The following is a 14079-nucleotide window of genomic DNA, read 5'->3' on the forward strand; positions in this document are numbered from 1 at the left end:
TTGTTTTGCCATGTTCATAGTTATGCATAGTCCAAGTTTTTGTTCCCTGCGTTAAGTTTTGTGCCTCCACTGTGAGTGCCTTTTGTTTGTTCTTTTTTTGAGTGTTAAAATTAAATATGTATTTACCTTCACGCCATGTCCGGTCCAAATCATTTGCACCATGGGAAAACAAACCATGCAAAAGTCCAAGTCTTGACACCGTGTTAACTGTACTATTATATGAGTACGTATTTTCTATTGTTTCATTGAAAATAAAACAGCAAAGTCCATTTGGCTGACATCTGCTTAAATTATGAGACACAATTGTGTCAAAATCATGATTTTATTTTTTTTCATGCTTGAAATAAGAAATTATTACTTTGAAAAAGTAGTTTTATACTTGTGAGTGTTGATGACACAGCTTTGCAACAGTTGATATTCTACTTTCATGCATGTTTTACTCAATATAGGTCATCAAATCTCAGCAACAAGCTGTAATATCTTACTGAGATCATTTAGGACCAGAACCCTTAAAACAAGTAAAACACTCTAACGTAAAATCTGCTTAGTGAGAAGAATTATCTTATCAGGAAATAAGCAAATATCACCCTTATTTGAGATATTTCATCTTACTTAGATTTCAGTTTTTGCAGTGTAGGATTACCAGAAAGATAGTCAAAGATCCCAATTATCCTAAAAAATATGCAGCAGGCCTTTTTAACAAATGAGCTGAGAGCGACAAAAGGCCTTCGAGTCGCACTTTCAACTCCCTGTGCCTAAATGTCAAGGCATCCACGTGAAGTCATGAGCCTGGTGTGTGTGTGTGTGTGTGTGTGTGTGTGTGTGTGTGTGTGAAGAAAACTGAACAAAACTAATCAATGCATGGAGATGGATCAAGAGACAGATCATGTCTAGTGATGGAGGAAGGGAGGAATGCGGTGGTACTTACATTAGAGGGCGTGGCGGGTGAGGTTGTAGTGGGCGTGTCCATGCGTGCAGCACCTTGACGAATCAACTCGCTGTTAAAAAGCGGCGCCTGGAGACCTGCGGCACAGTCGAACTCGGCAACCCCAGGACTACTCGTCCGCTCTACTTCTTTCCTCTCGTCGTCCCTCCTCGAGCATCATGAACGGCCACTGCAACGTGCAGGTCAACGACGTGGCGGAGGAGTTCCACTGCAACAACGACTTCTCCGAGCTCATCATCGACGGCAAGAAGGCCGCCGGGCGCCGCGGCCACGAGACCTCCCGCAAGGAGGCCGAGGACAAGAGCCGGCTGCCCGCCCTGGAGGTGGCCTACACCAGCATCCTGCGGGAGCTGGGAGAGGACGTGGACCGCCAGGGCCTGCTGCGCACGCCGCTGAGGGCCTCCAAGGCCATGCAGTTCTTCACCAAGGGCTACCATGAGACCGTGGACGGTGAGTCAGGACTGTTCAAGAAGAGCAAAGTTGCACTTTGACATTACAAGTACAGGCCCAATGCGTTTTCGTTATTTTCATGACGGTTTACATTGTAGATTGTCACTGAAGGCATCAAAACTATGAACGTGGTGAAATAACTGAAAATATATATTCTAGTTTCTTCAAAATAGCCACCCTTTTCTCTGATTACTTCTTTGCACACTCTTGGCATTCAAACGATGAGCTTCAAAAGGTTCTGAAATGGTTTTCACTTTCACAGGTGTCATAGTTGCAAAGCCTTCAGTGACAATCTACAATGTAAATAGTCATGAAAATAAAGAATTAGGTGTGTCCAAACCTGTGGCTTGTACTGTATACACAGTATAAACGTGCACAACCGGTTTCCAACTAATTATCTGCTAAGAGTCATCGAACTTTAAAACTTGCAGGATTTTTGTTGTTCTACATCCAAATTTTACATATATAGTTGACAGGAATAGCAAAAAAATGCATCAACAAGTCAAATAAATAAGAAAATAAATCAAAGAGAAAGCACAGACAGATATCAACATAAAACTATAGACAGTGGCCCGAGAGCAGGGGTCTCAAACTGAATTTACCTGGGGGCCACTGGTTGAGAAACTGGGTGAGGGTTAGATTTCTTAAAAAAATCTAACATGCACTTTTTAATGAATTCACCTTCTTTGAATGGCTTTCCCGCCCTAGCAACATACTTGCCAACCCTATCGATTTTTCCAGGAGACTCCCGAATTTCAGTGCCCCTCCCGACAATCTCCCGGGGCAACCATTCTTCCGAATTTGTCCCAATTTTTCCCCGGACAACAATATTAAGGGCGTGCCGTGATGGCACTTTCTTTAACGTCCTCTACAACCTGTCGTCGCGTCCGCTTTTTCACCATACAGTCACATGTTGTATGAGGCTTCTGCAGACACACGTAAGTGACTGCAAGACATATTTGATCAATAGCCATACAGGTCACACTGAGGGTGGCCGTATAAACAAGTTTAACACTGTTACAAATATGCGCCACACTGTGAACCTACACCAAACAAGAATGACAAACACATTTCGGGAGAACATCCGCACCGTAACACAACATAACAAATACCCAGAACACCTTGCAGCCCTAACTCTTCCCGGGCTACAGTATACACTCTCGCTACCACCAAACCCCGCCCATCTCAACCGAGGCACTGAGGGGTTGATGTGTGGAGGGGCAGGGTTTGGTGGTAGCGGGGGTCTATATTGAAGCCCGGAAGAGTTAGGGCTGCAAGGTGTTCTGGGTATTTGTTCTGTTGTGTTACGGTGCGGATGTTCTCCCGAAATGTGTTTGTCATTCTTGTTTGGTGTGGGTTCACAGTGTGGTGCATATTTGTAACAGTGTTAAAGTTGTTTATATCGCCACCCTCAGTGTGACCTGTATGGCTGTTGATCAAGTATGCCTTGCATTCACTTACTGTGTGTACAAAAGCCAAATACAACATGTGACTGGGCTGGCACGCTGTTTGTACAGGTTGTAGAAGGTGCTAAAGGCAGTGCCATCACGGCACGCCCTTAATATTGTTGTTTGGGTGAAAACCGGCAGACATTCGAGAGAATGGTTGCCCTGTAATTCAGGAGTCTCCCGGAAAAATCGGGAGGGTTGGCAAGTGTGATGCTGTCAAGCGCCGTTCATATAAAACTCACGGGCCACACTGACATTAAATTTTCATATTAAGGTGCGGGCCGCAAAATAACGTCTCGCGGGCCGCAATTGGCCCACGTGCCGCGTGTCTGAGACCCCTGCCCTAGAGAGATATGACGACCAACAAGCACACAAAAGGCTCATCAATCACCCGCATTTCAATGTTTCAATCTGGGTTAATTTGGAGATCGGCCTCTCCTACATATCTCCAAAAGGCACCACTACAGCTCTGGAGTTTAAGGTCAGCCTCATCTTCTCCAGTTTGAGAAAATAAAGACCATCTTTAATCTTTAGTGTGGCCTCCAATTTAACACAATGAGTCTTCTAGTAGGGATCGCTATACAAGATTATTTTGGGGGGGTGTTGAGGGTAGATGACTGAAGTGCTACCCCCCCCCCAAATAGTCCATTTAGAGCAGGGGGGGTCAAACTCATTTTAGCTCAGGGGCCGCATGGAGGAAAATATGTGCACACGCGGGCCGTACTATTAAAATCATGGCATTAAAACAAAAAAATAAAGACAACTTCAGATTGTTTTCTTTGGCCAAAAATAGAACAAACACATTTTGAAAATATTACAATAAAAATATAGGAAAAAAAAATCAGCAGCGGTAAAGTTCAGATCCATGAAGGAAAGAAGAAAGTGAATGAATGTTTATAACTGAATACATTTACATTTCTTTTGTATTATTTTTTTTACGTTTATGACAACCTTTTTCCAAAACACAATATAGAATGTGAGATATAACAGGATAATGCATAAATTTATCATTTGTTTTCAAAACGCTTACAAAAAAAGGGACCCCAAAAATTTACTGTGGGACCCAATTTTTATGACTTGACGGGGTCCCTAGTGTCAGGTTCAAACACTGATGACATCTATTAAACAAGACAAGAGGCAAAGAATTAAACAGAGACAGAATTCAATTTGGACTCCAAGGTTTCTCATAGTCATTCACATCGACGTCCCACTGGGGTGAGTTTTTCCTTGCCCTTATGTGGGCTCTGTAACGAGGATGTCGTTGTGACTTGTGCAGCCCTTTGAGACACTTGTGATTTAGGGCTATATAAATAAACATTGATTGATTGATTGATTGAGGAGACACGCGTGGACACACTGTACCCTTGTACAGTATCTGAGCACGCTCTACCAAAAGATTGCATGCCTCGTTCTTTTATTTTGGACCCTCCCCGACCACCTGGCCACCTTTGTTTCCAAAGGACAAAGGTCGCAAAAAGTTCACAGAAAAGGTCATAAACAATTCACAGGAAAGGTCAATTCAAAAAGAGTTCGTAAAATACTTCAAAAAGAGTTCGTCTGGAAATTGGGCAGATCCTGTCATCTCTCCGCTTTGAAGTCCTTGGGCCAGAACAACATCCTTCTGTTGATTACCATACATGAGATAAAACAGAAAACCCTTCATGTGGCTCTCCCCCTTACACAGTGGAGTTTTACGAGCATTCTTCTTGGTAGGCCTCAAAGACAGCCCCTGTCCTTTTGCCTGGAACTCATTTCAACACAAACTTCTTAGTGATAACTTACAAACAATTATTCTAACACCTACGACCCCATTTTTTAAATTTCTAGCGCCAACACTGATGGAGTATTGGTGCGTGCAAAACAGCAGCAGGCGGCTGTGGCCTGCGGGCCGGTGTCAGGTTCAAACACTGATGACATCTATTAAACAGACAAAAAGCAAGGAATCATGCAGAGACAGAGTTAAATTTCGCTCAATTGAGGAGAGACGTTTTTTGGACTGCACTCTAGTTACAGATCCAAACTACGCTCTAAAGTCCAGCGCACGTGCTTCCTCTATTTATTTGGGAGGTCCCTGGTTACATCACTGAAGCTGTCGCTGAGGGGAGGTCATCTCAACACCTCCAGTTAGACACAATATATGACTATTAATGAAATGCAAATGTACACTCACACTCGTGATATCGCCATACTTGCCAACCCTCCCGATTTTCCCGGGAGACTCCCGAATTTCAGTGCCCTCTCCCGAAAATCTCCCGGGGCAACCATTATCCCGAATTTCTCCCGATTTCCACCCGTACAACAATATAGGGGGCGTGCCTTAAAGACACTGCCTATAGCGTCCGTTTTTCCTCCATACAAAAAGTGGGCCGGCCCAGTCACATAATATATGCGGCTTTTGCACACACATAAGTGATTGCAAGGCATACTTGATCAACAGCCATACAGGTCACACTGAGGGTGGCCGTATAAACAACTTTAACACTGTTACAAATATGCGCCACACTGTGAACCCACACCAAACAAAAGTGACAAACACATTTCGGGAGAACATCCGCACCGTAACACAACAGAACAAATACCCAGAATCCCTTGCATCACTAACTCTACAATACGCTACAATATACACCCCCTGCTACCACCAAACCCCGCCGCCCCCAAGTCCGCCCACCTCAAACCCCCTCCCCTCCCATTTCCCGAATTCGTAGGTCTCAAGGTTGGCAAGTATGGATATCGCCTTGTCTCTGCTTTGTCTGCGTCACGGTACTCGATGTTCCCTTGGCAGTCGGCAGGCCGATTCAGGGTCTGAAAACACTGATACGAGACGACTTGCTTTGCGCAGATAGAAAAAGTACAACTTCTGCACAATTGATAATAACTATAGCAATGGCCCTTAAGCATAAGAGTTAAAGTTAAAGTACCAATGATTGTCAGACACACACTAGGTGTGGCGAAATTATTCTCTGCATTTGAACCATCACTCTTGATCACCCCCTGGGAGGTGAGGGGAACAGTGAATAGCAACGGTGGCCACGCCCGGGAATCATTTTTGGTGATTTAACCCCCAATTCCAACCCTTGGTGCTGAGTGCCAAGCAGGGAGGTAATGGGTCCCATTTTTATAGTCTTTGGTATGACTCGGCCGGGGTTTGAACTCACAACCTACCGATCTCAGGGCGGACACTCTAACTACTAGGCCACTGAGTAGTTGTGTGATAATATATACATAATTATTCTAACAGCCGGTTCTAATACTAATCAAATATCCATAGATAAGTCATTCGCAGGCCGGATCTGGCCCGCGGGCCTTGGCTTTGACACATAGGATTTAGAGGGCTGGGTTCAATCCTTTTGCCAGTGACCACAGACCAAGTGGTAACAAGTCTGGACACTTTAACACTAGGTTAGTCACAAAGGATCAAGTCAGACAGGATGTACCTTTTTCATCAGAACAGTACAATTCGTGATTAAATAGCACTTAATAGTACAAATGTTTGTTTTCACGTGAGACGCGCTGGTGACAGGCGAGACAGGTTATGCAGGTTTCTATTGGAATCAAGACTTTGAATAATGGCGTCCCATTCTTGCCTGCAGACATCATGAACGACGCCATATTCGACGAGGACCACGATGAGATGGTGATCGTGAAGGACATCGACATGTTCTCCCTGTGCGAGCATCATCTGGTGCCCTTCTTCGGCAGAGTGAGCGCCTTCTCGAGCCGTCTTTCGAGTCGGAAGACAACCTTTTTTTTTTTAACGTGTGGTCTCCATGTCCCAGGTCCATATCGGATACGTTCCCAACAAAAAAGTGGTGGGACTGAGCAAGCTGGCGAGGTAATTAAACACACACACCACCCCACCACTTTTTTATAGACCAAAATAGCACAATTGAGACTCTTGGCTTTCGATGTATTATCAGGGGTGTCCAAACTACGGCCTGCGAGCCAAGTGCGTCTTCTGTAGTCAATAAGTCAACACATTACACAACCTGCTCACTGAACCTTGTGGATATTATAACAAACGTCAAATCACTATGCAAAATTCTAAATTACACCCGTTTAAAGCCACTACAATGCATGATGGGAAAATTCAAAACTCTCTCCACACTTTGCCGCATTTTAGCCGCTTGATTTTTCTGATTGATTACAAAACTTTAAGGAGGTTGTCATGGAAGTAAACAAGGTAGGAGTCGAGCCTTTACATACTGTTAATATATACAATTATATTAATCATTAGCTATATATCCATTAAAATAATATATGTATGTATGTATGTATGTATATATATATATATATATATATATGTACATATATGTATATATACATACATATGTATATATACACATATGTATATATACATGTATATATACATACATATACTCTATGTATATATACATGTATGTATATATATATACATATATGTATTTATACATACATGTGTATATACATATGTATATATACATACATATACATACACATACATATATGTATACACACATATGTATATATATATATACACACATATGTATATATACATACATACATATATGTATATATATACACACGTGTGTATATATACATATATGTATATATACACATATATGTAAATATACACATATATGTATAATACATATATGTATATATACACATATACGTATAAATACATATATGTATATACATATATGTATATGTATTATATACTGTACATATATGAATTATATACATATATGTATACATACATACATACATGTGTGTATATACACACACACGTATATATACCTATATATGTATGTATATATATATATATATATATATATATACATAAATGTATATAAACATACATATATGTATGTACATGTATATACATAAATGTATATATACATACATAAATGTATATATACAATGTATATATACATTTATGTATGTATATTATACATACATAAATGTATATTTCCCTACATATACATGTATGTAGTCATACCAAAGACTATAAAAATGGGAACCATTACCTCACTGCTTGGCACTCAGCATCAAAGGTTGTAATTGGGGGTTGAATCGACAAAATGATTCCCCGAGCGCGGCCACCGCTGCTGCTCACTGCTCCCCTCACCTCCCAGGGGGTGGAACAAGGGGATGGGTCAAACACGGAGAGTAATTTCACCACACCCAGTGTGTGTGTGTGTGACTATCAGTGGTACTTTAACTTTAATATATGTATATATACATACATATATGTATATATATATACATATTTACATACATATACTGTACATATATACATACACATGTATATATACATAAATATATATATTTATATATACATATACTGTATGTATATATACATATTTATATATATATATATATATATATATATATATATATATATATATATATATATATATATGTATATATATACATACATACACATATTAATGTACCTATAATATATATACAATTTTTTAAGCCCAAGTCAAAAACGTTGGACAACCCTTTATTAGATAAAATACAGTATTAAGATTAAAATGTGTTTTTCCCCCTCATACTAGAGGCGTCCCCTAAACAAATTGTGGCCCACATGTAGAAGTGCTACATACCCTGTGGTCTGTGGTCTGTGGTCTGTGGTCTGTGGTCTGTGGTTGTTCTGTTATTTCGCCGCATGAAAACGTGTCCGTCCTTTGCAGGATCGTGGAGATCTTCAGTCGGAGGCTTCAAGGTGAGCTTCCCTCAGCCCTTTTCCTCAAGGACGTATATTCCAGGTCAGGCGTGTTCAGTAATGCTTTGCCTTCTCCGCAGTTCAAGAGCGTCTCACCAAGCAAATCGCCATGGGGCTATCCGAGGCCCTGCAGCCAAAAGGTGTCGCCGTGGTCATCGAGGCATCGTAAGTACACACACACACACACACACACACACACACACACACACACAGCCCCTAATGACCGGGTCTAATGTGTGTATGTGTGTCAAGGCACATGTGCATGGTGATGCGAGGCGTGCAGAAGATGAACAGCCGCACGGTGACCAGCTCCATGCTGGGCATCTACCTGGAAGACCCCAAAACCCGGGAGGAGTTCCTGAACCTTACCAAGCACTGATGGGATGGTCCTGACGTGTACTTCAAAACAAAACAAGAAGCAAATACAGCAAAGCTTGAAAGACAAATCACTGTGAATTCAACAGAATCTGCTTTTTTGTCCGTCTCCCCCACAAAGTAACATTGTACAGTTTAAGACTTCAGCTTCTTTTCTTTCTTTCTTCCATCGACATTGGTGCTTTTACAAAGTGGTACTGTCTTCCTTTTTTTATTATTATTACTGTATTCAGATTTGTACCACATATCCACATATTTGTAATATAGTATATGTAAAATACAAGTTTTTTCCCCCTGTCTGTCCATAACAGTAGAGGAAAAAAAGATGGCGGCACTGACAGGATATTTTGCTTTTACAAAACCTGCATCATGTATTTTGAAGCGTATTTACTTTAATAAAAGGCATACAAATGAAAGTGGTGAAAGTTGATTACTCATGAGAAATGACACTAAACCATACTTGCCAACCCTCCCGGATTTTCCGGGAGACTCCCGAAATTCAGCGCCTCTCCCGAAAACCTCTCGGGACAAATTTTCTCCCGAAAATCTCCCGAAATTCAGGCGGAGCTGGAAGCCATGCGGACCTGAGTGACGTCAGGTGCGCAACACCACTTAAATCGTTGGCCAACCAAAAAGTAACCCCAGTACGCTATAGCCAACATTCACCAGGAGATGGCAACAGACAAACATAGATCACACTATTACATTCCTCCCCTTTTATAAATGTATAGAAGTTACTCAAAATAAATAAACAACCCAACCAAAAAATGCAGCAGCTCAATTAAAAAACTGTACTTAAGCCACATTCTTTTCTTTTTTTTTTTAGTACTGAACTCTTAACCCTCATTTGTAAAAAATAACATGTTTATTATACAAACAGTATTTGTACACCTTTAACACAGATTTTTATACTGTCTTCAGAGATTCAGTTTTTTTTGGTGGTACTCGAAACCTTTCTGGGTACCTGCGAAAGGGTGTTCAGCATGGTTGGAAAAATAGTGACAGAAAATAGAACAAGGATGGACAATTCAACCCTTAACTCAACTATGAGTAGATGAGTGTTATGTGTGTGTATATGTGTAAATAAATGAACACTGAAATTCAAGTATTTCTTTTATTTATATATATATATATATATATATATATATATATATGTATATATATATATATATATATATATATATATATATATATATATATATAATAAAATAAATATATATATATAGCTAGAATTCACTGAAAGTCAAGTATTTCTTTATATATATATATATATATATATATATATATATATATATATATATATATATATATATATATATATATATATGAAATACTTGACTTGGTGAATTCTAGCTGTAAATATACTCCTCCCCTCTTAGCCCCGACCCCAACCACGCCCGCGCCTCACCCCTCCACCCCCCGAAATCGGAGGTCTCAAGGTTGGCAAGTATGCACTAAACCCATCCGTTTTCGGCTCGCCACGCATACATTTGGACTGCCACAAATAAGACACTGCTCATAACTCATGTATTAAGAGTTGTATTGAGATTTCCTACTAAAGAAAAATGCTGTGCGTTCAAATCCAGAAAACACGGTACGTACACATTTAGAGATGTATTAAAGCAGCGTTTCTTAACCATAGTTGTGCCACTAAATATCGGTTTCTCAGCTGTGTTCCGTATGGGCGCAGCGGCACTCACTTGTAATACACGTTTCCACCACTTGTGGCAGTAACGACAATATGAAATAAACAGAAGAAGTCTGGAGCTAAAGTCATTGAGAAGTTCCTTAAGGGAAAAAATTGTGACTAAAATGATGAAGCTGTTTTTTTATTTGCACATTTTATTTTAGAAACATATATTTTTATTACAGATGTCCAATAATGGCTTTTTTGCCGATATCCGATATTGTCCAACTCTTAATTACCGATTCCGATATCAACCGATATCGATGTATACAGTCGTGGAATTAACACATTATTATGCCTAATTTTGTTGTGATGCCCCGCTGGATGCATTAAACAATGTAACTTTACCATGAATTGATTAACGTGGACCCCGACTTAAACAAGTTGAAAAACTTGTTCGGGTGTTACCATTTAGTGGTCAATTGTATGGAATATGTACTTCACTGTGCAACCTACTAATACAAGTTTCAATCAATCAATCAAAAACAAGGTTTTCCAAAATAAGAGAACAACTTCAACTCCAGTTATGGAAAAAATGTGCCAACATGGCACTGCCATATTTATTATTGAAGTCACAAAGTGCTTTTTTTTTTTTTAACATGCCTCAAAACAGCTTGGAATTTGGGACCTGCTCTCCCTGAGGTAATCCTGATACCCACTACAACTATGGGAAATACTATACTTTGACTTTCACAAAGTGCATTATTTTTTTTAAACATGCCTCAAAACAACAGCTACAAAAACAATGAAGGCACACAGCTTCAGTCCAGAGTATACTAGAGCATACTTGCCAACCTTGAGACCTCCGAATTCGGAAGATGGGGGGCGTGGTTGGGGGGCGGGGTTTGGTGGTAGCGGGTGTATATTGTAGCGTCAAGGAAGAGTTAGTGCTGCAAGGGGTTCTGGGTATTTGTTCTGTTGTGTTTATGTTGTGTTACGGTGCTGGTGTTCTCCCGAAATGTGTTTGTCATTCTTGTTTGGTGTGGGTTCACAGTGTGGCGCATATTTGTAACAGTGTTAAAGTTGTTTATACGGCCACCCTCGGTGTGACCTGTATGGCTGTTGATCAAGTATGCATTGCATTCACTTATGTGTGTGTGTAAAAGCTGCATATATTGTGTGGCTGGGCCGGCACGCTGTTTGTATGGAGGAAAAGCGGACGTGACGACAGGTTGTAGAGGACGCTAAAGGCAGTGCCTTTAAGGCACGCCGCCAATATTGTAGTCCGGGTGGAAATCGGGAGAATGGTTGCTCCGGGAGATTTTCGGGACGGGCACTGAAATTCGGGTGTCTCCCGGGAAAAGCGGGAGGGTTGGCAAATATGCCCTACGTCCGTGTTTTACCGGATATGTACCGCTCCGTTCAACTGCGTTTTAAAAAGTCATTAATTTTACTTTTTGACACCGATACCGATAATTTACGATATTACATTATAAAGCTTTTATCCGCTGATAATATCGGCAGGATGATATTATCGGACATCTCTAATTCTTATTTATTATTAGCTTAGTTCTGGGGTTCTTAACCTTTTTGACCTCGGGCCTCAATTTTTCCCACTTCAGAGGACCCACTGAAATATTAACACTGAATTAGTAATCCAATTCATTAATTAATATCCAACCTACTTACAGTTTGCAACATTATCAGATGACATGAAAATATGTGTTCATTATTCTCAAGGCTCAAGTCAGGCTGTTTTAAAATGAATGCAATCTCCCTTCGGGTAAGATTCCTTATTGATTTCATGACATTCATCCATCCATTTTCTACCGCTTGTCCCTTTTTAGGGTGGCGGGGGGTGCTGGAGCCTATCTCAGCTGCATTCGGGCGGAAGGCGGATAGCATACTTGCCAACCCTCCCGGATTTTGCGGTAGACTCCCGAAATTCAGCGCCTCTCCCGAAAACCTCTCGGGACAAATTTTCTCCCGAAAATCTCCCGAAATTCTGGCGGCGCTGGAGGCCACGCCCCCTCCAGGTTTATTGTTAGGCAGTTTCATTAACGTCCTCCCAGCGCGGCAACAACACACATCAACAGCAGTCACGTTTTCGACCATAAAGCAGTTCCTCTGCTGTAAACAGCAATGTTGTGACACTCTTAAACAGGGCAATACTGCCATCTACTGTACATGCATATGTGACAATAACATCTAGGGCTTTTACAGAGTGCAGTGCACAACTGCGCACACAACAAGGAGACGAAGAAAAATGCATCATCAGAGAGGGTGTTCAGCATGGTTAGAAAAATAGTGACAGAGAGTAGAACAAGGATAGACAATTCAACCCTTAACTCAACAATGAGCAGATGAGTGTTATGTGTGTGTATATGTGTAAATAAATAAACACTGAAATTCAAGTATTTCTTATATATATATATATATATATATATATATATATATATATATATATATATATATATATATATATATATATATATATACACACACACACATATAATAAAATAAATGTATCTGAAAGTCAAGTATATATATATATATATATATATATATATATATATATATATATATATATATATATATATATATATATATATATATATATATATATGAAATACTTGACTTGGTGAATTCTAGCTGTAAATATACTCCTCCCCTCTTAACCACGCCCCCCGCCCCACCCCCGACCACGCCCCCTGCCACCCCCCATCTCCCGAAATCGGAGGTCTCAAGGTTGGCAAGTATGCAGATAGACAACATTCACACTCACATTCACACACTAGGGCCAATTTTAGTGTTGCCAATCAACCTATCCCCATATCGCGGGCCAATTTGAATAATATAAGTTATAATGACTATTTAAATGGGAAATGCACTTTTTTGGAATTTTGCCTATCGTTCACAACCATTATGTAAGACATGACGAAGGATGTATTGTTTTTCATGCATTCTAAATATTAAATACATGCGATAATAGTCTGCTTACAGTGGAGCCTATGGGGGCCGCTCTATTCTGCCTGTAAAGCCCTTAAAGAAACATGTAAACACCTCAATTAAGGTTGTATATACATGATGCAAGTATATATGTAAAGTAGTAACGGACACATTTATTGTAACATTTAATATTTACCTATTTTGCTCATTTTAAGCAAATAAATAAATAAAATGCATCACAAAGTTCACTTTTTTTTTTTTTCAACAACGCCACTGATTAAAACTCACTGCAGACTTCATGTGAGCCAACAAACCTAATAAAACATCACTTACTGTACAATGTCTGCTGTCATTAAAATGCAGACTGCTGGGATGTTCATATATTCCCATTAGCATGGCTTCTCTGTGTCCTCCCGCTCTCTCTTAGCTATTTTTCGTCATAATAATTCTTGTAAGAAGTGTACCGGTAGTATATTTGCCATTACAGAGGCCAAGCTTATTAACTTAGAGGAGCGGCTCCACTTACCATGAATTGATTAACGAGCAGTGCGGATTATTCACAACGTTGGTTATT

The 14079-nt window shown here is 40.2% G+C and overlaps 1 protein-coding gene across 2 annotated transcripts; it reads left to right on the plus strand.

Annotated features, from left to right (window-relative positions):
* The first annotated feature begins 1045 nt into the window (after positions 1–1045).
* Positions 1046–9331, plus strand: gch2 (GTP cyclohydrolase 2). 2 transcript variants are annotated; one of them, XM_061931795.1, is made up of 6 exons: positions 1046–1396; positions 6435–6544; positions 6621–6676; positions 8523–8554; positions 8635–8719; positions 8807–9331. In XM_061931795.1, exons 1-6 carry the CDS (start codon positions 1105–1107, stop codon positions 8931–8933), a joined length of 702 nt encoding a protein of 233 aa, XP_061787779.1. In that variant the 5' UTR covers positions 1046–1104; the 3' UTR covers positions 8934–9331. The 2 variants fall into 2 exon arrangements, with proteins under 2 accessions (XP_061787779.1, XP_061787778.1); XM_061931794.1 differs by having other exon boundaries at positions 6435–6676.
* Positions 9332–14079: the final 4748 nt, after the last annotated feature.

The sequence above is a fragment of the Nerophis lumbriciformis genome, linkage group LG39, assembly GCF_033978685.3.
Source record: "Nerophis lumbriciformis linkage group LG39, RoL_Nlum_v2.1, whole genome shotgun sequence".
Taxonomy (NCBI): Eukaryota; Metazoa; Chordata; class Actinopteri; order Syngnathiformes; family Syngnathidae; genus Nerophis; species Nerophis lumbriciformis.